At 45.2% G+C, this 26,297-nt stretch overlaps 1 protein-coding gene across 2 annotated transcripts in view; it reads right to left on the reverse strand.

Annotated features, from left to right (window-relative positions):
- The window catches only part of LOC147108881 (ranBP-type and C3HC4-type zinc finger-containing protein 1-like), a 55,794-nt gene that overhangs the window by 4,418 nt on the left and 25,079 nt on the right, over positions 1-26,297 (reverse strand). For both annotated transcript variants that reach the window (XM_086005804.1, XM_086005803.1), the window contains exons 5-10: positions 23,065-23,287; positions 20,371-20,480; positions 18,198-18,371; positions 16,350-16,510; positions 8,776-8,887; positions 3,805-3,984 (exon numbers count right to left, since the gene is read on the reverse strand). In XM_086005804.1, coding sequence (XP_085861930.1) covers positions 3,805-3,984; positions 8,776-8,887; positions 16,350-16,510; positions 18,198-18,371; positions 20,371-20,480; positions 23,065-23,287 — 960 coding nt within the window. The remainder of the gene's footprint in view (positions 1-3,804; positions 3,985-8,775; positions 8,888-16,349; positions 16,511-18,197; positions 18,372-20,370; positions 20,481-23,064; positions 23,288-26,297) is intronic.

The raw sequence follows: 26,297 nt of genomic DNA on the forward strand, positions 1-26,297 counted from the left end.
CTTTCAGGTGGACGTAAAAGATCCCACAGCACTATTTTCAAAAAGAGTTGGGGAGTTCTCCCTGGTGTCCTGGCTAATATTTATCTCAACGAAACACCACTAAAACAGATTGTCTAGTCATTATTCATTGTTGCTTGTGGGACCTTTCTGTGTGCAAATTGGCTGCTGTGTTTCCTACATTACAGCAGTTCAAGGACAGTACTTAATTGGTTTGTAAAGCGCTTTGGGACATCTTCAGGTCGTGAAAGGTGCTTCAATGTCAGTCGTGTAGTTGCCCACGTTTCCCACATTACAACAGTGACTACACTACAAAAGTACTTCATTGACTGTAAAGCACTTTGAGACGTCCGGTGGTCGTGAAAGGCGCTATTTAAATGCAAGTCTTTCTTTCTTTTCAATGATCATATTAGTAGAATAATTTGGGAGATAGCGCAGATAAAAATAATCCAGCAATAGAAATAAGTTTTAGTGTAATAAAAAGTTAGTCCTCATTTGCAACACACACTGTCGCTTTGTGCAGCATTTTGTTTTTATGGCCGCGAGACTGATCAGATGATTTTGCGAATATTATTTGCGGAGGTGTCCAAGAGCAGCCCAGCTCAGTATGACCTACCGGCATCACAGACCATTTCCTACCCCTGCCCCCTGGTGAGAAAGAGCTGTTTCAGAGACTCTGTAGATATCATTTTGCAATCAGCCTGCAAGAGGTGTGCATAAGCAACCTGGAGTGGCTCTTTCTTTCCCCCGCCCCTCCCCAGGAAAAGGCTTGCTACCATGCTGTGCTCGCTACCTCTTGTTATCTCATTGTCTAGGAATTGACGTAAATGCTTTTAGTAGCTAGAATTGTCTTGTATTGACTATGAAAACTGTTCTAAGGAAGCAAAGAAAGAACGTTCATGTATTTAGCGCCTTAAATGACCTCGGGACATCTCAAAGTGCTTTACAGCCAATGAAGAACTTTTGAAGTGTAAAGAATGGTCATGGGGTGTGAAAAGTAGCATGTATAAGGAAGCCAAGCGTAGTAGGCACTTTACAGCCTTCCGGACTCAATATCGAGTTCAACAATTTCAGATCATAACCTCGGCCCCTATTACATTTTTACTTATATTTTTTATCCACACCTTTGTTTTGGCCCCTCCCCCTTCTTTTCTCTCCCACATGGCAGCTGTCTCTCATTCTGCCAGTGCATTTCACACCTAATCTAGAGCCGCCTTTTGTCTCTTTACTAGTCCTATCACCATCTCGTCTGGTTTTGAATACCTCTTAATGTCTCTTCACATCTCTTTTGTTCTTTCATCCCCATTTCCCAGCCCCCAGACTGGCCTTTTAATCCGTTTCATTTCCTGTGTTTCTTCAGTCCTGACAAAGGGTTTCGACCTGAAACGTTGACTCGATTTCTCTCTCCACGGATGTTGCCTGGCCTGCTGAGTTTTTCCAGCATTTTCTGTTATTTCGGATTTCCAGCATCCGCAGTATTTTGCTATCGCACTAGTCAGTGTTGAGTTGAGTTGAGAGTTGTAACTTGATGAAAACACAGAAGCAGAGGCTGTGGATGCTTAGGAACCTGCTGTTTAAGGCGGATGATGGGCACTGAAGTAATGAGGAGAAACGGCTGCCTTGGAGTAACCCAGCATTCGCTGCAAAAATTGGAATAGACAGGAAATGTATAACATACAGCTCCAACATCTTTGGCAGATGATGGAATGGGCACAGAATGGGATGATCAAAGCGGAGACGATGATACTGTCTGTGGACAATGAAAGAGTGAACGCAGGCAAACATTGTCGTAGAGAAACAGAGTTAAACTTTCAGGTCGATGACCTTTCGTCAGTATATCCAGCGTTTAGTTGTGTCAGTGTGGCATACTGCAAGGAGCACCGTCACCACAAACAGCTGAACATTGACTTTGCATGCATAGGTTTCTCATTTGGAAAGCTCAGCCTTACACCATCACAGGGTGTTGATGTCGGATACACCTTGCATCTTTCAAGGAAATCTTCTAATGTTATAGCTTACTTAAGAGAACACCTAGGCCTATTAATATTTCTGCCAACTGGGTCCTCGTGGTTTTAGGCATGTTTTGGGAGGCAGAGTGGCCACGTTGCTATGTTAAGGCTTTTCAACCTTGCAGTGCTTTACCAGTGATTCTGGAAAGGATTCAAGCAACAGGAATTGGGCCACCCACCCTAAAGTCCCCAACCAGGCTGGAAGAAATAAGCCTCAAAATAGTGGAGGCAATTGGGGGAGGGTCACGCAGGAAGGGTATCATGTAGCTGCTGTTTAGTACCCATCATTCTGTCTATCCAAAATCTTTCATGCATTCACAGGCTTTGTCATTCGCTAACTTAGCTTGGACCCCAGCATCACGCCACATCATGTATTGACAAGTCATACTTGTTACAAGGAGCGTGTTGATGATTGACATTCTCGCCAGTGTCCTGGTCAACATTTAGCCCTCAACCAACCTCAAACAGATGGTCTGGTCACTTATTTAATTGTTGTTTATGGGAACTTGCTGTGTGCAAATTGGCTGCCGCGTTTCTCTACAATAGTGACTACACTTTCAAAAGTATTTAATTGGCTGTAAAGTGCTTTGGGATGTCTTGAGGAGGTGAATGAGAGTTCTTTCTCTACATGATAGAGTTGGCATGCACTTGATCTATGAGGAGGGGGCTTGATTGACTAATGCAAGAGCCGTGGGCTCTTTTACATCCTCTGGTGAGGTTCCGGCAGGGCTTCAATTTAATGTCTCATCTGAATTGACAGTACCTCTGACAGTGCAGCATTCCCTCTGTACTTTGTTGATGTGTCAGCCTGAATTATAGGCTCAAGTCTCTTGAGTAGGGCTTGAACCCACAACCTTCTGACTCCATAGCGAGAGTGCCACCACTACTCAAGACATTCGTCTTTTGTTTCAACTCACCCAAGTGGCCATTGACTATCACAAGGAGAATTACAGCCGAGACCAATCCTGTCCTCAACTGATGTCTACACACGCGGACTTGCAGCAGGGATCACTGGATAACGATAGGAGTGGGAACTTCGGACACTTTTCCCGCCCTAACACAAGACACTGAGGCAATTGTAAGGGTCAAACTGCTGCCCTGGTTGAGGTAGAATCATAGAAGCTGACAGCACAGAAGGAGGCCATTCGGCCCATCGTACCTGCGCCGGCTCTTTGAAAGAGCTCTCCAATTAGTCCCACTCCCCCTGCTCTTTCCCCAATAGCCCTGCAATTTTTTCCCCTTCAAGTATTTATCCAATTCCCTTTTGAAAGCTATTATTGAATCTGCTTGGGCGGTGCTTTCCAAATCCTCGCTGCATTAAAATAAATTCTCCTCATCTCGCCTCTGGTTCTTTTGCCAATTATCTTACATCTGTGTCCTTAATTACCTTAGATCAGCTAACTCAGCCAGATTAGGGACCTTCCCAGTTTGTATGGCTCAGCTAGTCATTGAATAAAGTCTCCTCACACTTCCCCCTTACCACAGCAACATAGCACCCTTTTGTTTATCTCTAATAGGAGTAAGCCATTCAGCCCCTCAAGCCTGTTCCGCATTCTGTCAGATCATGGCTGATCTGTATCTCAACTCCATTTACCTGCCTTTGCTCCATATCCCCTTGATACCCTTACCTGAACAAAAATCTAGCGATCTCAGTCTTGAAAATTTCAATTGTCCCAGTGTGGATTGCCTTTTGTGGAGATAGAGTTCCTTTTGTGTGAGCCTCCAATCTGTTCCCACCCAGATATTTATCCCAACTCCTTTGTTCTTTTGAAGGCCCATCTGTCCAAGTCCTACTCACCTTGCACAACAGGCAGTTCTTCTTACTACAGAGGGGACAGTGAAACTCATTGACATCATCTTCGTAGATGCACCAGCCCTTGCAGTCGGGGGTCTTACAGTGATAGCTGTTGTCGCTACGATTCTCGGCAATCGACAAACTTTTGTCCAAGTAGTTGCGATACCCATTCTCTGTCAGGAGCTGTGGGGCAACACAAGAAAGGCAGAAGAATAATTCGGCGGCCAACAATATCAAAGTCAGTGGAGAAATTGAGAGATCTTTAAAATAAAAGTTACATAGATTTTACAGCACAGAAACAAACTATTCGGCCCAACTGGTCTGTGCCAGCATTTATGCTCCACACGAGCCTCCTCCCTTCCTACTTCATAGAGTCATAATGGCACGGAAGGAGGCCATTTGGCCCATCGAGTCTGTGCCGGCTCCTCTGTAGAGCAATCCAGTCAGTCCCGTTCCCCTGCTCTATCCTCGTAGCCCTGCAAGTTTATTTCGCTCAAGTGCCTATCCAGCCTCCCCTTGAAAACATTGTGTGTCTCCACTTCCACCACTTCCATCTGCAGCGAGTTCCAGGTCCTCACCACTCGCTGCGTAAAATAGTTTTCCCCTCACATCCACCACCCCCCCCTGTATCACTTGCCCAAAACCTTAAATCTGTGTCCCCTAGTCCTATCAGCATATTCTTCCATTCCTTTGTCCCTCATGTGTTTATCTAGCTTCCCCTTAAATGCATCTATACTATTCGTCTCAACCACTCCCTGTGGTAGCAAGTTCCACATTCTCACCACTCTCTCACCACTCTCTGGTAAAGACGTTCCTCCTGAATTCCCTATTGGATTTATGGGTGACTATCTTATATTTATGACCCTTAATTTTGGACTCCCTCATAAGTGAAAACGTCTTGTACATAACTGCTCCTCTACATTGGGGAGACCAAACGCAGATTGGGTGACCGCTTTGCGGAACACCTCCGTTCAGTCCGTAAGGGGGACCCCGAGCTCCTGGTGGCCTGTCACTTTAATTCTCCGCTCCATTCCCACTCAGACCTCACCGTCCTCGACCTCTTGCATTGTTCCACGGAAGCTCAGCGTAAGCTCGAGGAACAGCACCTCATCTTTCGATTAGGCACTTTACAGCCTTCCGGACTCGATATCGAGTTCAACAATTTCAGATCATAACCTCGGCCCCTATCACATATATTTTTTATCCACACTTTTTGTTTGTGCTTTTTTTTTCTTCCCTCCCACATGGCAGCTGTCTTTCATTCTACCAGCGCAATTCACACTTCATCTAGAGCCATCCTTTGTTTCTTAACCTGTCCCATTACCATCTCCCCTTCCCTTGAATATCTCTTAATGCCTCTTTTCTTCTCCTGCCTTCCATCCTATCACAGACCTTCCCTTTTGTTCTTTCATCCCCATCCCCATTTCCCAGCCCCTAAACTTGCTTTAAAATCCGTTCCATTTCCTGTTTTTTTTCCAGTTCTGACGAAAGGTCTTCGACCTGAAACGTTAACTCTGTTTCTCTCTTCACAGATGCTGCCTGGCCGGTTGAGTTTTTCCAGCGTTTTCTGTTGTTATTGCTCATAAACCAACTGCGGAAATAAATGTTACTAATGCTGGGCTCTTACACTGACTGGGCACAATCGAAAGCATTCCAACCTATCAAACCCCTCTGACACTGAACTGTGGGGTTTGATAACGCTCCTGTGAAGCGTCTTGGGACGTTTTGTTACGTTAAAGGCGCTATATAAATGCAAGCTGTTGTTGAATAGAAAAAAAAGTGTATGAATCTCAGGTAAAATTAGAAAAAAACAGAACTTTGGCTCAGCCTGGAATACATAGAAACATAGAAGATAGGAACAGGAGTAGGCCATTCGGCCCCTCGAGCCTGCTCCGCCATTCAATGCGATCATGGCTGATCATCCAAATTCAGTACCCTGTCCCTGCCTTCTCCCCATATCCCTTGATCCCCTTAGCCTTAAGAAATATATCTAACTCCTTCTTGAATATATTTAATGAATTGGCCTCAACTGCCTTCTGTGGTAGAGAATTCCACAGGTTCACCACTCTCTGGGTGAAGAAATTCCTCCTCATCTCTGTCCTAAATGGCTTACCCCTTATCCTTAGACTGTGACCCCTGGTTCTGGACTCCCCGACCATCGGGAACAGCCTTCCTGCATCTAGTCTGTCTAGTCCTGTTAGAATTTTATAAGTTTCAATGAGATCCCCTCTCATTCTTCTAAACTCTAGCGAATATAAGCCTAATCGACCCAATCTCTCTTCATATGTCATTCCTGCCATCCCAGGTATACCACAATGCCAACCTGATTTGGATTGTCAGGCAGGGAGTGGAGGGAAGAGGAAATAAATTAATGTGTTGAAAAAATTATAGGGTGAATCTCAATTTCTGGCCATGTTAAAACGTCTCACAGCAAAGGATTACACAGCAGGGCTGGCAGAAGCCTGGATGTAGGTAGTCCGCCGGCCCTGTCTTGACAGAGAACTGAGAAGGAAATAAAGAGGCCGATCTCATGGTAACTCACTCCCCATCTGGAGCCATCGGAATTTTCTAGAAACTTAACTGTTCTTAAGAGTCTGACAAATGGAAAACAGCCAAGTGACGATTCTCCCTTTGATTCTTCGCTCCCTGTGGGAGATGCCTGGTCTTCGGCATGCTTGGGACCAGGAACATTCATAGTGAAGAACTGGTCCCAAGTTCCATCGCTGTGCCACACTGGGTATTGGTGCTCCACTACACTGTTACATAGAAGATAGGAGCAGGAGTAGGCCATTCAGCCCCTCGAGCCTGGGTATGTTCCATCATACCACCCAAAATTAACAAAAAAGAAATTCTCCCCTTGATGGCTCAGTTGGTTAAGTTAATTAGTATCATAGAAACATAGAAGATAGGAGCAGGAGTAGGTCATTCGGCCCCTCGAGCCTGCTCCGCCATTTAATGAGATCATGGCTGATCATCCAAATCCAGTACCCTGTCCCTGCCTTCTCCCCATATCCCTTGATCCCTTTAGCCTTAAGAAATATATCTAACTCCTTCTTGAATATATTTAATGAATTGTGAAAATATCCAAGTCATACAACCCAGAAAAGGTCCTGGGTTCAATCCCAAGGGCTGTGCTGATTAGTCTGATCTCAGGGTGGAAGTACTGGCTTGATGATTGGCCACCCTTGAGTTATGATGTGGAGATGCCGGTGTTGGACTGGGGTGGACAAATGTAGGAAGTCACACAACACCAGGTTATAGTCCAACAGCTTTATTTGAAATCACAAGCTTTCGGAGCGCTGCTCCTTCGTCAGGTGAAGTCATCTGACGAAGGAGCAGCACTCCGAAAGCTTGTGATTTCAAATAAAGCTGTTGGACTATAACCTGGTGTTGTGTGACTTCCTACATTTGTCCACCCTTGAGTTAGGAAGGGGAAAAAAGCAGCCAGGGTTCCTGCTCTTGATCTCTGTCCAGGGAGCCCTGCTGAAAATGAACATGTGTGGATGTTGGGTGAAGATAGGATCATGCTCAGGTGTGAGGCCCTCGTTTCACAGCTCTATAGTCTGGCAACCTTATCTAGATTCACACATGAAATCAGGGCACTTGGACAAGGCACTGGAGATGCCTGTGGAACCATATCCTCATAAGGAGGCAATTACTTCAGGAAGGGAGGTAGAAAGGAGGAGAAAAACATTGGTGGTAAAGGCTGAAAGTTGGAAAGAATGAGGCTGAATTTGAATTTTATTTGTAAACATAAATGAATAAAAAGACCCTGATTTTAACTTTGGATGTGTTTGGGGTGAGTGGGGTGTGAATCAGGAATGAACTCCCCCACCCACCCCCCCCAACGGACTCCTCGGCGTGAGGCTGGGGCCATTTTGATTAGATTTCTCTGTGCTGTCTCCCACAAAGAGTTGGCGGGAATGATGCAAGGTGAGTGGGAAGTTGGGCGGGAAAACCGACACCGCCGGAGACCCAAAGGGGACAATCCCTGGCGAGTGGAGGGGTCCCGGGGGAGAGGAGGACCCTTGTTATTGCTCTAGGAGAAGCACTCCTGGATCACAAGGAACCTTAAGGAAATGTAAAAAAAAACAAATTACCTGGGCCTCTTCTGACCCGATGGAAGTTATGATGAACGTTTATAAAACATTGGTTCGGCCTCAACTGGAGTACTGTGTCCAATTCTGGACACCGCACTTTTGGAAGGATGTGCAGGTTTTAGAGAGGGTGCAGAAAAGATTGACGAGAATTATTCCAGGGATGAGGGACTTCAGTTATGTGGATAGACTGGAGAAGCTGGGGTTGTTCTCCTTTAGAGCAGAGAAGGTTGAGAGGAGATTTGATAGAGGTATTCAAAATCCTGAGAGGTCTAGACAGAGTAGATAGAGGGAAACTGTTCCACATTGGCAGAAGGGTCGAGAACCAGAGGACACAAATTTAAGGTGATTGGCAGAAGAACCAAAGGCGACATGAGGGAAAACTGTTTTTACTCAGCGAGTGGTTAGGATCTGGAATGCACTGCCTGATAGGGTGGTGGAGGCAGATTCAATCATGGCTTTCAAAAGGGAATTGGATAAGTACCTGAAAGAAAAAAATTTGCAGGGCTACAGGGAAAGGGCGGGGGAGTGGGACTGGCTGAAGTGCTCTTGCAGAGAGCCGGCACAGGCTCGACGGGCCGAATGGCCTCCTTCCGTGCTGTAACCTTTCTGTAATTCTATGATGCTGATGGCCGCCAGCAAAACGCCACGCGCGCATGCCCCTAAGATGACAGCGTGCAGCCTTCCTGGGCCTAATTTCTGGTAAATTAAGTTGGTGGGTGGCGAGACCCTCCCCACTACCTTAACCCCCCGTCCGCACTGTTCCCACCGGGTAGGCAAGGAGTGATTAATATTCCCCCTATCCAAATTTGTGGTGGTTTTGATTCCTCTCATTTCTGAAGTAAAGCAAGAGCAATTGGAGATGAAGATAACTCACGTATTTTATCTCGCGTTCAAGAATTTTGCTTTTGCAGGAATAGTGTTCGTCTATGAACGGACATGTCACATCGGCTTCAGTGCTGTTTAGGATTGTCCCCTTCAGACAGTCTCTGAAAAGATGGATAATTATTTTATTTCCAAATATTTCTCTCAATTTCCCATTCCCTGCATTTTGAAAACTTCATTCCCCACAGGGTGGCAGATACTTCTAATGGCCCAGAAATTCGGGTCGAGGGCTTCCCGCGGGTGCAAGCCCCCGACCTGCACTTACCTAGCGCGCCGGCCTTTGAGCTGTGGGCCCACGTGGGATTCCGATCCTGGGCCTCCTTCAACTGCCGGCGCGCAGTGCTTGCGTATCCCAGGGGCGCAGTTAGTTCGAAGCGTCCCCTGGGATCATGTGGGCCATGGAGAGCCAATGGTTAGCAGGGAATCTGTATTCATAGATTTGACAGGAAGACCTGTCAAATCTATGAATACAATTCAGCCCCAAAACATCACTAAAACTTCAAATAAATTTTTTTTTAAATCACATTTTTAAAATAACTATAAGTTACATAAAATAACTATTTTAAACAATAATTTAAATTTTTGAAAAAATTAATTACACTTTCTAACGGGGCTAAAAATAAACTTACCTTTCTTTAAAAGATTTTAAAATAATAAACCTGTGGAAAAAATGTTTTAATTTTACTTAATTCACCACTTACCTTGTTGCGACTGCTTTTTATAAGCGTAGCTCCTGGAGACTTACCTTCCCGGAGAAACGTGCAAAAAAACAGAAGTTCCAGGCGTACGCGCTGCCTCTCCGGCGCACGCGTTCGACCTGTGAACCCCTTCCTTCAAGGGAACGGAAGTTCTGGTTTAGAAATATAGAAACATAGAAGATAGGAGCAGGAGTAGGCCATTCGGCCCCTCGAGCCTGCTCCGCCATTCAATGAGATCATGGCTGATCATCCAAATTCAGTACCCGGTCCCTGCTTTCTCCCCATACCCCTTGATCCCTTTAGCCTTAAGAAATATATCCAACTCCTTCTTGAATATATTTAATGTATTGGCCTCAACTGCCTTCTGTGGTAGAGAATTCCACAGGTTCACCACTCTCTGGGTGAAGAAATTCCTCCTCATCTCTGTCCTAAATGGCTTACCCCTTATCCTTAGACTGTGACCCCTGGTTCTGGACTCCCCCGCCATCGGGAACATCCTTCCTGCATCTAGTCTGTCTAGTCCTGTTAGTTTCTCGGCATCCTCCTCACAGCATACACGCCCACCCAGCTTTGTGTCATCTGCAAATTTGGAGATATTACATCTAGTTCCCTTGTCTAGATCATTAATATATATTGTGAATAGCTGGGGTCCAAGGACCGATCCCTGCGGTACCCCACTAGTCACTGCCTACCACTCGGAAAAAGACCCGTTTATTCCAACTCTTTGCTTTCTGTCTGCCAACCAGTTCTCTATCCAAGTCAATACCTTGCTCCCAATCCCATGTGCCTTAACTTTACACGCTAATCTCTTATGCGGGACCTTATCGAAAGCCTTCTGAAAGTCCAAATACACCACATCCACTGGTTCTCCCTTATCTATTTTATCAGTTACATCCTCAAAAAATTCCAGTAGATTAGTCAAGCATGATTTACCTTTTGTAAATCCATGTTGACTTTGTCCGATCCTGTCACTGTTTTCCAAGTGCTCTGCTATTACATCTTTTACAATGGACTCTAGCATTTTCCCCACTACCGATGTCAGGCTTACCAGTCTGTAAATCCGTTTTCTCTCTACCACCTTTTTTGAATAGTGGGGTAACATTGGCTACCCTCCAATCCATGGGTACTGTTCCAGATTCCATCGAATGCTGGAAGATGATCAGCAAAGCATCAACTATTTCTAGGGCCACTTCCTTAAGTACCCCAGGATGTAGATTATCAGGCCCTGGGGATTTATCGGCCTTCAATCCCATCAATTTCCCTAACACCATTTCCCTACAAATACTGATTTCTTTCAGTTCCTCCCTTTCATCAGACCCTATGTTCCCTGACATCTCTGGGAGGTTATTTGTGTCCTCCTTTGTGAAGACAGAACCAAAATATGTATTTAATTGGTCTGCCATTTCTTTGTTCCCCATTATAAATTCTCCTGATTCTGACTGCAAGGGACCTACGCTTGACTTCACCAATCTTTTTCTCTTCACACACACACACAGAATCACACAGAAACCCCACAGTGCAGATAGAGGCCATTTCGGCCCATCGAGCCTGCACCGACACATGTCCCACCCGATCCCCGTAACCCCTACACCAACACATATCCCACCCTATCCCCGTAACCCCACATATTTAATCCCCCTAACACTAAGGGTCAATTTATCATAGCCAATCAACCTAACCCGCACATCTTTGGACTGTGGAAGGAAACCGGAGCACCCGGAGGAAACCCACGCAAACACGGGGAGAATGTGCAAACTCCACACAGACAGTCACCCGAGGCCGGATTCGAACCCGGGTCCCTGGCGCTGTGAGGCAACAGTGCTAACACATCTATAAAAGCTTTTACAGTCAGTTTTTATGTTCCCTGAAAGCTTACTCTCATATTCTATTTTCCCTTTCTTAATTAATCCCTTTGTCCTCCTTTGTTGAATCATAAACTGCTCCCAATCCTTAGGTTTACTGCTTTTTCTGGCCAATTTATATGTCCTCTCCTTGGATCTTATGCTATCCCTAATTTCCCTCGTTAGCCACGGTTGTGTCACCTTTTTTGTTATATTTTTATGCCAAACTGGGATGAACAAATTCTGTAGTTCATCCATGCGGTTTTTGAATGTTTGCCATTGCCTATCCACCATCAACCCTTTGAGTGACATTCCCCAATCAATCCTACCCAACTCGCGCCTCAGACCATCGTAGTTTCCTTTATTTAAATTTAGGACCCTAGTCTCTGAGTCGACTACTTCATTCTCCATCTTAATGAAGAATTCGATCATATTATGATCGCTCCGACCCAAGAGGCCTCGTACAACAAGATTGCTAATTAATCCTTTCTCGTTACATAATACCCAGTCTAAGATGGCCTGATCTCTGGTTGGTTCCTCGACATATTGGTCCAGGAAACCATCCCTTAAACACTCCAGGAATTCCTCCTCCACAGTATTATTACTAATTTGGTTAGCCCAATCTATATGTAGATTAAAGTCACCCATGATGACTGCTGTGCCCTTATTGCACGCTTCTCTAATTTCCCTTTTAATGCCATCCCCAACCTCCGCCTTACTGCTTGGAGGTCTATATACCACTCCCACTAACATTTTCTACCCCTTGGTATTTCTCAGTTCTACCCATACAGATTCCATATCATCAGAGCTAATATCCTTCCTTACAATTGTGTTAATCCCTTCTTTAACCAGCAATGCTACCCCACCTCCCTTTCCTTGTTGCCATCTTTCCTGAATATTGAATACCCCTGGATGTTGAGTTCCCAGCCTTGGCCACCCTGGAGCCATGTTTCTGTAATCCCAATCAAATCATATTCGTTTACCTCTATTTGCGCAGCTAATTCATCCACCTTATTACGAATGCTCCTCGCATTAAGACACAAAGCCTTCAGGCTTGTTTTTTTTAATGCTCTTAGACCTATTAGAATTATTATTTACTGTGGCCATGTTTGGTTTAAACCGTCGATTTCTCTGACTGCTACTTTTGTTTTTCTCCTTCCTATCTTTTGCTTTTATCCTTGTTTCCCTTTCCTCTGTCCCCCTGCTCAGGTTCCCAATCCCCTGCCATTTTAGTTTAAACCCTCCCCCAGAGCACTAGCAAACACACCCCCTAGGACATCGGTTCCAGCCCTGCCCAGGTGCAAACCGTCTGGTTTGAACTGGTCCCACCTCCCCCAGAACCGGTTCCAATGTCCAAGGAATTTGAATCCCTCCCCTTGCACCATTCCTCTAGCCACGTATTCATGTGAAATATCCTACTATTTCTACTCTGACTAGCACGTGGCACTGGTAGCAATCCTGAGATTACTAACTTTTGAGGTCCTATTTTTTAATTTACCTCCTAACTCCCTATATTCCACTTTTAGGACCTCATCCCGCTTTTTACCTATATCGTTGGTACCTATATGCACCACGACAACTGGCTGTTCACCCTCCCCTTCCAAGATGTTCTGCAGCCGCTCTGAGACATCCTTGACCCTTGCACCAGGGAGGCAACACATCATCCTGGAGTCTCGTTTGCGGTCGCAGAAACGCCTATTTATTCCCCTTGCAATAGAATCCCCTATTACTATAGCTCTACCCCTCTTTTTCCTCCCGTCCTGTGCAGCAGATCCACCCCTGGTGCCAGGAAGTTGGCTGCTGCTGCCTTCCTCTGATAAGCCATCCCTCCCAACAGTACTCAAAGTGGTGTATCTGTTTGAGAGGGGGATGTCCACAGGGGACCCCTGCACTACCTGCCTGTGCCTAGCACTCTGTCTGTTGGTCACCCATTCCCTTTCTGCCCATCCAACCTTTGCCTGCAGTGTGACCAATTGATTAAACGTGCTATTCACGACGTCCTCAGCCTCGCGAATGGTCCAGTATGAATCCAATCGCAGCTCCAGCGCCGCAATGCAGTCTGCCAGTAGCTGCAGCTGGACACACTTCTTGCACACATAGTTGTCAGGGACACAGGAAGTGTCCCTGAGTTCCCACATAGCGCAGGAGGAGCATATCACGGCACCGGGCTCTCCTGCCATGACTTACCCTTTAATTAATTGCAATTAAATTAAATCAAATCAAGCCCACCAATTACACTACAGTTAAATAGTATATTTAAGGGCCCTGGTTTATAAACAGTCCCCACTACACCACAGAGACTATAGAAACTATAAACCACAGAGTTAAAGTTTATAAAGAGAGAAATACTCACCAACCAATCATTTACCTGCTTTCTGGTGACGTCACACTTCGATTACTTTTGACTTCTCTCCCTCTGAGATTGGAGATTGGTAAACCTACCTGAGCCTCTGGAGCATTTTTATAGCCGCTCTGCCGCCGAGATTTCTCCTGCCGCCCCCGCTGACGCACTGAGGCCTACCTGAGCCTCTGGGGCCTTTTTATAGTCGCCGCTCCGCGATTCCCGCCGAGATTTCTCCCGCTGACGCACTGAGACCTACCTGAGCCTCTGGGGCCTTTTTATAGTCGCCGCGCCGCGATTCCCGCCGAGATTTCTCCCGCTGACGCACAAAACCGGCACTTTCGTTGGGCCTACGTGTGAGTACCCAGCGCGTACTCACCTGTGGGGACCCGAAGTTCTGGCCCAAGGAAGGAATGCCTCCTTCCTGGTGTACGATTTGACTTTTAGGCCAGACACGTAACCTCCTCACAGGCCTTTGCCAATTGCCCTCTGTAACTGGCTGATAAGATATGGAAGAAGTAGTGCTGGTTCAGTTGCAGCCTCTGAGTCGGAAGGCCATGGGTTCAAGTCCCACTCCAGAGACCTGAGCAGGTAATCCAGGCTGACATTTGAATACGACACTGTCAGAGGTACAGTTTTTCAGATGAGGTGTCTGGGAGCAGAATTTGATATGACTGAACTGATTGGGGAGCAACCTTAAGTCTAAAAGATAAGGGGTAAACCATTTAGGACAGAGATGAGGAGGAATTTCTTCACCCAGAGAGTGGTGAACCTGTGGAATTCTCTACCAGAAAAGGCAGTTGAGGCCAATTCATTAAATATATTCAATAAGGAGTTAGATATATTTCTTAAGGCTAAAGGGATCAAGGGATATGGGGAGAAAGCAGGGACAGGGTACTGAATTTGGATGAACAGCCATGATCTCATTAAATGGCAGAACGGGCTCGAGGGGCCAAATGGCCTACTCCTGCTCCTATATTCTATGTTTCTATGTTAAGTACAACTTCTTCTCCACCTCCAAGGTTTCAGGAATAATCCCCATCTGCTGCGTGTTTCTTAACTTTACCCTAAAAAGGTACCTCAGTGCGCAACTTGATGACCAGAATGGCAAAGCCATGGCAAAGTAAGGGTGAAAATGCCAGTGAGGAGTAACACTGGGACCAGCAAGGCAGATTGGTGTACTGGGTACGATTTGCAGCTTGCCTCCAGTGACTGCCATAGCTACACCATTTCTTAAAGGGCAAACCACATCTGCTAACTAACTGCCTTGCCCTACACTAAATGAGATGGCTCTTTCAAAGAGCCGGCACAGGCACAACAAACCAAATGGTCTTCCACGCTGTAAAATTTCATGATTCCGTACTCGGGTACCATTTATTGCCATCTTATGATGGGACTGTCAAACTGATTTTACTCACTCGTAGCAGCCAAGCTACAGCAATGTGGTGAATAATTAGCTATCTTTATCTTCCCTGTATATTTCAGGTGCTTAATTGGCTCTTAATTGCAGTTGACAGCTGATTTACAGGCTTTAGTGCTGCTTCCGTCTCCTGGGGTTGGCCCATCAAGAATTTCTATATTTTAGCCCACACAACAAGGACAGCTGGCTCAAATTCTGCAAAAAGCTTTTGGTAACCCACAGTTAACTCCTTATTAGCACACGAACTGCAGTTCCTAAGCTCTGGACTCCTGAATAAAAGTTCTGCAGAACTTTTCCCGGTCCCCAAAGTAAATCAAGCAAAACTCCAGAATATCTACTGAACCTTGCATCTTGCAGACTTGACTGCTTGCCTCCCTTGGTATGACATTGCCATGGTTCCCAGCAACTCAGGCACAACATTTGCACATCACTAGTTTCTATTTTAGAGGTTACCACACATCCGCGGCATAAGTAAGACCGCCCACTTCCACCTCTGTAACATCGCCCGTCTCCGCCCTTGCCTCAGCTCATCCGCTGCCGAAACCCTCATCCATGCCTTTGTTACCTCTAGACTTGACTATTCCAACGCACTCCTGGCTGGCCTCCCACGTTCTACCCTACGTAAACTTGAGGTCATCCAAAGCTCGGCTGCCCGTGTCCTAACTCGCACCAAGTCCCGTTCATCCATCACCCCTGTGCTCGCTGACCTACACTGGTTCAATTTCAAAATTCTCATCCTTGTTTTCAAATCCCTCCATGGCCTCACCCCTCCCTATCTCTCTAATCTCCTCCAGCCCCACAACCCCCCCTCCCCGCGCACCCCCCCCCCCACCACCCCGAGATATCTGTGCTCCTCTAATTCTGCCCTCTTGAGCATCCCTGATTATAAATCGCTCTGCCATTGGCGGCCGTGCCTTCTGTTGCCTGGGCCCAAAGCTCTGGAATTCCCTCCCTAAACCTCTCCGTCTCTCTACCTCACTTTCCTCCTTTAAGATGCTCCTTAAAACCTACCTCTTTGACCAAGCTTTTGGTCACCTGCCCTAATTTCCCCTTATGTGGCTCGGTGTCAAATTTTTTGTCTTGTAATTCTCCTGTGAAGCACCTTGGGACATTTTACTATGTTAAAGGTGTTATATAAATACAAGTTGTTGTTGTTGAGTGAGAGATTGAGGGAGATTGCCATTGTTTCACATTGAAGTACTGGGTCATACTGAACAATTGTATGTTGTAGCTACCTCCACAATGCAACAGAAAAGTTTTTCTTACTTGCAGAAGGAATGCAAGCACTCTCGAAGAGTAACGCCTTCACCATGCTCATAGGTCATTAAACAGACCGGGCATTCAAACTCCTCCCCGGTCGATATCAAGTTCTGGTCATCCGTTTCCAACAGGAGCTGGTAATTCAGTTGCCGCTCTAGTACCATGGACTGTTTTGTAAAAGAAAAATAATCTGCCTCAGGTTACTGAATCAATCTATTATCAAAAGTCTTAACCTCTGCATGAATGCACGTCTGTGCAACGTAATGTCCTAGAATCTGTTCAACCAATTAGATTTCAGACCCAAACACAAAACGCGGCCAATGACAGTTACCAACTGGTGTGTAACGCGGTGCAGGTAATACCCGAGTGGCAGCAGCAGTGGGGGAGGGGGTCAGATTTGTTGGGTCCCCCACTTCTGTTAACGGCAGGAGGTCAGCGAGCGGCAGCAGCAGAAGGCCGAATGTCTGTTCCGGACCATGGACTATAGAATCATAGAAAGTTACATGAAACGGACAACAAAGAGCTATCCAGCCTAATCCCACTTCCCAGCTCTTGGTCCGTAGCCCTGCAGGTTAGAGCATCCCAAGTGCGCATCCAAGTACTTTTTAAATGTGGTTAGGGTTCCTGCCTCTACCACCCTTTCAGGCAGTGAGTTCTATGTCCTCAAGAAACAACAGAATGTGTACTCCAAATCCCAGACTCATCATTAACAATGCCAGGGTGATCTGCTAGTTCTCACTAATTTAATGTTTACAGAATAAAGCATCATCTCCAAAGGTTACTCATTGTATCAAAGAGTGATCAATATCTGGAATAGGCAACCAGGCAGGTGGAGTCAAACATCTTGGAATCTTTAGAACATAAGAACATAAGAAGTAGGAGCAGGAGTCGGCCATTTGGCCCCTCGAGCCTGCTCCGCCATTTAATGAGATCATGGCTGATCTGATCTTGGGCTCAGCTCCATTTCCCTGCCCGCTCCCCATAACCCATCACTCCCTTATTGTTCAAAAATCTGTCTATCTCCACCTTAAATATATTCAATGACCCAGCCTCCACGGCTCTCTGGCAGAGGCAGAGAATTCCACAGATTTACAACCCTCTGAGAAGAAATTCCTCCTCATCACAGTTCTAAAAGGGCGACCCTTTATTCTGAAACTATGCCCCCTAGTTCTAGATTTCTCCACGAGGGGAAACATCCTCTCTGCATCTACCTTGTCGAGCCCCCTCAGTATCTTATATGTTTCAATAAGATCACCTCTCATTCTTCTATTATTAAAAGTCTTAACCTCTGCCTTTAAAAGATACTATGGGCTTTTCGGGATGGATGAGCCAAGACGGGCCGTATGGCCTTCCTCATCCAAATTTATCTTGTAATCCTGCATCACACGCGAAGGAAACCCAGAGCCAAATACAAAGTAACGGTAACTACTATATAATTAGAGGGCTTGCTGACATATGCCATCAAGTGCAGTGAAGTCTGACTTAATATTTGTGATAAATTAGGGAGTTGGGGGATTCTGGAACGATTGCAAAGTAGGAAGAAAGTAAAAAATGATCTCGTGGATCTTTTATGAGGATCTAAATGACAGGGCAAACTAGGTGAACTGATTGGCTTTCTCAGCTTCCTCTTTGTGTTGTGTGAATGCACAAGAGCTTCACACGAGCCACATAGGAAACTTGTTTCAGGCTACCATTATTATGTACATATCACACATGTGCAGTGGAGATTTCGAATACAAACCTTAAAGCCAATGAGATGGAGGAATAGCAAAAGCTTACAGTGGACTGGACAACCAGGAATCAAACAAGAACAAGACAAGACCAACGGGTCCTGAAAAATGATAAAAGGGTTACCTGCTCATATTGCTTGTAAGCTTCTTCTTCATCCTTGATCCTCTGTAGTTCCCCCTGGTCAGGTTTATACAGGTCTGGTACCTGGTAGTCATCTGGTCTGGCTGTGCAACATATCTCACATCCTGGACGAGTTGGTTTATTAATGTACGTGCAACCTAAACACTCCCAACCAAGCTAATAGGGAGAAAAAGAAACATATTTGTTTTTTCTGGTAGTTTGTATTTTATGGTTTTATAGCTAAGCCAAAGACCTCAAAAGGGACAGACTCTGTCCACTACATTAATATAATAAACTAGCTGGGGGGCCCGGTGTTGCCAGGGCTTTTTTGGGCCGCACGGTTTACGGGTGGGTGCTGCCGCTCCCACGCTCTGTGTCACTCTTTCCCTCCGTGACCCTCCCTCTGTCCCTCGCCCTCTCTCTCCGTGCCCCTCTCTCTCCCTGCCCCCTCTCCCTCTCCCCCCAATCTCTCTCCCTGCCCTTGTCTGTCCCCTCTCTCTCTCTCTCCCTCTCCCTCCCTCCCTCCCTCTCTTTTGGCACCCGGGGAAGGACTTTGAAAATTGAGCCCGGCCGTGGTGGCCGTGCGGGGCCTAGTGCTTCAGGCCCGGCTGAGCTCTGGGGCCGAGACAGACCCCAGCTGAGCTGCCGGTGCGGCCGGGAGCCGCGCCGCGGGTGGCGCGGTTTACGGCCGGCCGCTAACGCTCCCCCGCCCGCTCTGTGTCTCGGGCCGAGTGGTTGTGAGGCCCAGCCCGAGTGACTGGAACTCACCTCCCGCTCCCGGAGCCGCAATGTGGCGGTTTGTTTGGCTGGTGCTGTCGCTGTGGGGATGAAAAAAATGGCGGCGAAGTTTCGGGAGGCTGCAGGATTAGGTCCCGCCCGTGATGCACCGATTGGTCAACCATCAGGTCACTGAACTGTAGGATTGGTCCACCATCACATCACTCAACGCTAATGAGCGGTAGGATTGGTCAACCACTAATGAGCGGATTTTTGAACGTTTTTTGTCTGACCAAAAAGTAAATACACCTATTAGACTCCCCTGATCATAACCTTTCTTTTGATATAACATACGTGTAGGTACGCTCTATAACTTTTGAGTGTATAGCGGACAGACAGACAGACAAACAAACAGACAGACAAACCAACCGCTTTATATATATATCAAATAAATAGAAATAGATAGATAGATAGATATAGATATTAAGACATTAGTTCCTGACATTAGTGCCTCAGTTTAGAGTTTGAGAACATAATCTAGGCTGACACTCCCAGTGCAGTACTGAGGGAGTCACTGTCGGAGGTGCCGTCTTTCAGGTGAGGTGTTAACCGAGGTCCCGTCTGCCCTCTCGGGTGGACGCAAGAGATCCCACAGCACTATTTCGAAGAGCAGGGGTGTTCTCATGGTGTCCTGGCCAACATTTGTCCCTCAACCAACACCTAAAACAGATGATCGGGTCATTTATCACATTGCGGCTGTGGGATCTTGCTGTGCGGAAATTAGCTGCCGGGTTTCCTACATTACAACAGTGACTACATTTCAACAAGTACTTACAGGAAACTCTTTTTTATCCGGCACCGGCGTGGTGCCGGTTTATCAAAAAGTCCGGATTACAGAGAGTTACAGTTAAAAGGTATGACAGCTCCGTACACAGCAACAAATCCAGGCTTCCCTGTTGCTTAGCAACAGGTGCAAGAACCCCGGCCACAGACCAAGCGTCCCTGTTACTTAGCAACAAGTGCAGAAACCCCCGATTACACAGCCAAGAATCAAGAAACGGCCACTAATATGAAGAAAAACTTAACTGAACCTACTCCTGAATTTTGCCGGTTAACCGAGATTTCCGGTTGTTTGGGTGCCGGTAAATCGAGAGTTTCCTGTAATTGGTTGTAAAGCACTTTGGAACGTCTTGACGTCATGAAAAGTGCTATATAAATGCATGCCTTTGTTTTAAGATCATTTCTGAGGAGATTGTTTCACTTCCAATTGACTGTTTTGATTATTATTGTACCCTGTTAATCAAGGAGTCGAGGACATCATAACCCACAAGAGTGAAGCTGATATGGTTTAAGGCAGTCATTTGATCCGAAGGTAAGATTACTACAAACCACTCCTTGCTCTTGTCCTTATTTTTAAAATAGTCTATACTGTGGAGTTGCCGATTGGAGCCAGACTTACCTTTGGTGGTGCTTCTGGCAAAATATTTGCTTCATTTAATTGTACATGGGCGCCACGTGGTTCCAATTTAGGAAGAATGTCTTCATTGTTCGGTTTTGGACTGTCTGTATCTAGAAGAAAGGATTGAATTTAATATTCCAAAATCATCCCTCCAATCATCAGCCAAAAAAAAAACCCCTTGTGCCAAGCATATTTCAAAATTCGTTCTTTTTAAAAAAAAATTGAGACCCTCCTTCTGATAAACATAATTAACTGTGCAAAAAAAATGTATATGCCGACAGCACCACAATTATTGTAGATTTGCACACTCTGCTCTCCTTTGTGGAAAATTCATCAGTTTCTTGAACCATTGGCCCAGATCTTGCTGGACAAATAACGGCGCCTTCATGACGCTCTCTGCCACTAACACGCGAATCGGCCAGCAAGTCCAGGGGAAGAGGAGAATACGCCACGAGATGCGAGTCTCCAGAACTTGCTGGTCCATTTACACCACAAATGATATTTGAGCTGAGGGGTGCAGGAAAAAGTCCAACTAACACCGCACGCCGCGAGATGCCCCGCTCCAGAAAGGCACTATATAAATGCAAGTCTTTCTTTAAGATGATCCATGGTGGAATAGGCAACCGATACTCATTGCATAGATTCACACATGAAGAATGGCCACTTGAGTGAGGCACAGAACATTAGCATATAAACTTATATATAAACCTTGATTAGACCACAATTGGAGTACTGTTCACAGCTCTGGGCTCCATACGATAAAAAGGATATAGAAGCACTGGAGAAAGTGCAAAAAAAGATTTTAAAAGGACGATACCAGAATGGAGAGGTTATAACTATCAGCAAAGACTGAACAGGCTGGGGCTCTTTTCTCTAGAAAGGGGAAGGCTGAGGGGTGACCTGATAGAGATCTTTAAAATTATGAAGGGGTTCGATAAGGTAGTCGTAGAGAAGATGTTTCCACTTCTGGGGGAGTCCAAAACTAGGTGCCATCAATATAAGATAATCACTAATAAATTCAATAAGGAATTCAGGGAGAAACTTACATACTCAGAGTGTGGTTAGAATGTGGAACTCGCTACCACAAGCAGTGGTTGAGGCGATTAGCACAGGTGCCTTTAAGGGGAAGCTAGGTACGTATATGAGGGCAAAAGGAACAAAAGTATATGGCGATAGGGTGAAGTGAAGTAAAGTGGGAGGAGGCTCGTGTGGCGAATTAACACCAGCATAGACCTGTTGGAGCGAATGGCCTGTTTCTGTGCTGTAAATTCTATGGAATTCTATGGAATAGGTGGGAATTCACAAACAAGTCTAAGAAGTGTCCAACTCTGCAGACAAATGGCGTTAACCAGCAATTAGCTAATACCCAAAGAAGCCTGTAGGGGAGGACAATGAATGACTTTGAAGTGCCAGTACTTTATGCAGGTAAATATGGCTGCTATTTTGCACACAGCAAAATCCAATAAATCACAATGAGACAAGCTGTATTTGTTTTGGTGATTGAGGGAGGAAATTTGCCCAGGACAAGGTCCTTTTCTTTGAATAGTGCCATGGACGTTTAGCATCCAGGACTGAACTGGCAGACAGAGCCGGTGTTTAATGTCTCCTCTGCAAGTCTGCACGTTATCTTGAATCAGAAACTCAGGGTTGAATTTACTGAAATTTGGTTGAACAATAAATTGGTTACATTAACGCCGTTATTTGTACTTGAATTTACCAGATCTAATTTATGATGAAAAATGTATGTATGTTTTTTGGCAAGACATAAATTATCCTCCTACATCTGATAGGCCTCCAACGGGCCCGCCAACAGAATACTACATGGTGTACTATTTTTTTAAATCACGCAATAAATTCTAGCGTTTAGTCGATGAGCAGTTAGTTTAATAATGATTAGCTGTGAAATCTATGCAGTGTAAACCAAGCATTCCGACTAGTTTTCAACCAGTACAGCGTCTAATCCATCATTCACCCATCCACGCACGTATACACACACACACACACATGTACACACACGTACGCACACATTACATTCGACTGTTGGTGATATGAGTGGATGAACACATGTTTGTGTGGCGTTTCTTTTTCTGATACCTTAGAGGAGGCATTAACATATTTAAAATAAGCGGACAGGAAGGTCGTACAAATAAGTTAAGCCTTTGTCATTAATATTGGCAACAGTAATTTTGGGGCTTGAGTTTTGTAAACGGTACAAATGATATTTTTTGCTTAATAACATACTGTAGTGCAAGGGTGGAACAATTTCTTTTCTGGATTTATTTTAGAAATCTATCTTTAATTAGTATAATCAATATCTAAAGTGATAGACGTTAAAAAGAAATGTCAATTAGACATATCAAGTATGGACTTGTTTCGGGAATCACGTTTCACAGCTCCATTTATTTTTCCCATGAAAACTGGAAACATAGGAACAGAAGTAGGCCATTCAGTCCCTCGAGCCTGTTCCACCATTCAGTTAGATCATGGCTGACCCGTATTTTAACTCCATCTACCTGCCTTGGTTCCGTAACCCTTAATACCCTTGCCCAATAAAAATCAATCAATCTCAGTTTTTAAATTTTCGATTGTCCCCCAGCCTCAAACAGCTTTCTGGGGGAAGCGAGTCCCAGAGTTCCACTACCTTTTGTGTGAAGAAGTGCTCCCCTGAAACCAGTGGCCCTGCTCAGTACTCACCACTGGCCGTCTCTGTCGCTTGTGGTAGCAGCAGCATTCGATGCAGATCCTGTTCGTATTGTCTCCGTGTGACGTTGACCTGCTTGGCTGACAGGAGGTACATGAAGGCCATGTCCCCGTCCTTTCTAATGCCGTGGAAGGAAAGGGTTTCATGGTCCTTTGCCAGACGCTGCGCAATGATCCACTGTTGCAGTTTGGGGTGAAAACTGTAATCTTTGTACATCTTTATGGATGACAGAAAGAGGAAACATGTTCAACTTGATTTTCAAATTGGCTAGAAGGAAAGAACTTGGATTTATATAGTGCCTTTCACAACCTCAGGATGTCCCAAAGCGCTTTAAGCTAATGAAGTGTAGTCACTGTTGTAATGTGGGAAACGCGGCAGCCAATTGCACACAGCAAGCTCCCACAAACAGCAATGTGATAATGACCTGATAATCTATTTTTTAGTGATGCTGATTGAGGAATAAATATTAGCCAGGACACCGAGGAATAACTCCCCTGCTCTTCTTTGAAAAGTGCCATGGGATCTTTTACATCCACCTGAGGGGACAGACAGGGCTTTGGTTCAATATCTTATTCAACAGACGGCACCTTGGTACTGCATTGAAGTGTCAGTGTAGATTATGTGCTCATGTCTCTGGAGTGGGACTTGAACTCACGATCTCCTGACTCAGAGGTGAGAGTGTTACCCACTGAGCCACTGGCTGACACCTTTATTGATAAGACAAGTGGCTTGGAATTTCCACGGGGTGGGGGTTGGGGTGGGGGGGGGGGGGGGAGAGGATTCTCCGGTGGGAGATTGGCCAGACCTCCAGAGAAATAGTACAAATGGCTATAAACAGATCATTGAGTGAACCCTGTGGAAATTAGATTTCACAGCACATTACTGCCCTCGGATATAGAAAATACTTGGCAGTTTCTCCCAGAGAGGCAACATATTGTGGGAAATCTAAATGTCATAGTTTGGACAAGCACATTGACGCAAGAAAACTACTAGGCACTTGGTCTAAGCGTTAAACAAAGCTTTAATCAACTGTTTTACAACATGGAGGTCTAGTTGTGTCCTTCACTAGTTCCTGTTAAGAATGTCCTGCGCAAGCTGGGCTCGTGCCCGAGTATTTATACTCTCTCTGGACAGCGCCACCCGCAGGCCACCCAGTATTATTTCATAAGTTTTTCTTTCATGAATGACTGATTCATGTCACACATGTAATTAAAATAATGGCATAACCTGCAAGAGCAAGATTCGTATGGTTTATCAGTTCCACCTATTGCATGAAACACACTCCGATCCATCTGTAATATGATAGGTACAGGAATTCATGGGGACAGTTTTTTCCTTTTCCAGTATACTTTCTTCTCTGATTAACAGTGGGAAACATGGTAGAAGGCAAGAAGTTGTAGGCTCTATTGATCAAACTACATGATATCAAACATAAAGAACCAACACCTCATCACTGACCCAACAGCAGAGGTCCCTGGCTTCGACCTCCCTCGAAGACCGTGGACGGCGCTCAACCCAATTCACACTGGGCATGGATGATGCGGCCACCTGCTCCACCAGTGGAAGATGAAGGACGGCCCGAAGTGAGACTGTGGCCATGAGTCCCAGACCGTGGAACACATCAATCATTTCTCCACTCGGCATCTCAGGAGGCCGTCGAATGGAGAGCCAAACTAGACGTCCCATTATAAGCTTTTCCCGTCATATGAAACGACATGATTTCAACCAATAGATATTGGACTTGCAGGACCCCATCACCTGGAATTTAATGGGGCTGAAGTAGGATTACATAGAATGTACAGCAGAGAAACGGGCCATTCGGCCCAGCCAGCCTGTGCTGGTGTTCATGCTCCACACGAGTCTCCTCTCCTTCCATCTACCTCGTCTCAGCCTTTCAGCATCTCTTTCTATTCCCTTTTCTCTCATGTACTCATCTAGTTTCCTTTTGAAAGCATCCAAGCTATTTGTCGCAACCACTTCCTGTAGTAGCGAGTTCCACTCTCTGGGTAATAATTATTATAATAATAAATAATCTCTCATATGCTTGTGTAAAGACATTTCTCCTTATTTCCCTATTGGACTTATGAGTAACTATCTTGTATTTATGGCCCCTAGTTTTGGATTCTCCCACAAGTGGAAACATTCTCTCCACATCTACCCTGTCCAACCCATTCATATTTTAAAGAGCTCTATTGAGTCACCTCGAAGCCTTCTCTTTTCTAAAAAAAAAATGCCCCAACCCGATAGCTGTCCCGATCTTTCCCGATAGCTGTAACTGCTTGCTTAGCCCTGAAAGCATCTTTGTCGACTGGCTTCCACTTGCTTTGCAATCAAAATATATTTGCATAGGAATATGGCTTTTGAAGTGACATTTTGCATACCAGTCAGTGATGTGTATCCTCTCCAATAGGTGGAAACAAGATACTGTCGTAGAGAGACACACAAGCAAATGAGAGATTAGCTATTACCGTATTATAATGATGATTATTACCCAGAGAGTGGTGAGAATGTGGAACTCGCTGCCACAGGGAGTGGTTGAGGTGAATAGTATAGATGCATTTAAGTGGAAGCTAGACAAGTATATGCGGGAGAAGGGAATAGAGGGTTATGCTGATAGAGTTAGATGAGGAAAGACAGGAGGAGGCGCGAGTGGAGCAAAAACGCCAGCTTGGCTCAGTTGCGCACAATGGCCTGTTTCTGTGCCGTATGTTCTATGTAAATATCTCCCAGCAACTTTAAAGCAATAAGCCGTAACTCAAATAGCAATCAAAAATATATAAACTTTATGATTTAAATTGTGGTAGAACTATCAATATATTAAAACATTGTTTTAAAATCAAAAGGAACAATGTAATTCAAACAATTGACCATCAAATGTCACTAAACACTACAAGGGTCTAATACGATCTTGTGATCAAACTTATACAGTTAAATATAATGCACAAATCCAATCTCCAGAGATACAATGTGATGCAACGTGAATGTACGCTGTGTAAAATGTAACCATCTCGGCAGTGGAATTTACAGTTGAAGTGTTACTGTACCAAATCACCTTTAGACAGCCACTGAAACTTAGTCAGTTTCTGTTCAGTTACAATAGTAGTACGTAAAAGAAAGCCCATTTGCTGAAGCTGTCATTTTTATTGAGAAGCATCAACAACAGCAACAACTTGCATTTATATAGCACCTTTAACATAGTAAAACATCCCAAGGCGCTTCACAGGAG

This window comes from Somniosus microcephalus, chromosome 13 (assembly GCF_052327205.1).
Source record: "Somniosus microcephalus isolate GS21.2 chromosome 13, FLI_Smic_1.0, whole genome shotgun sequence".
NCBI lineage: Eukaryota > Metazoa > Chordata > Chondrichthyes > Squaliformes > Somniosidae > Somniosus > Somniosus microcephalus.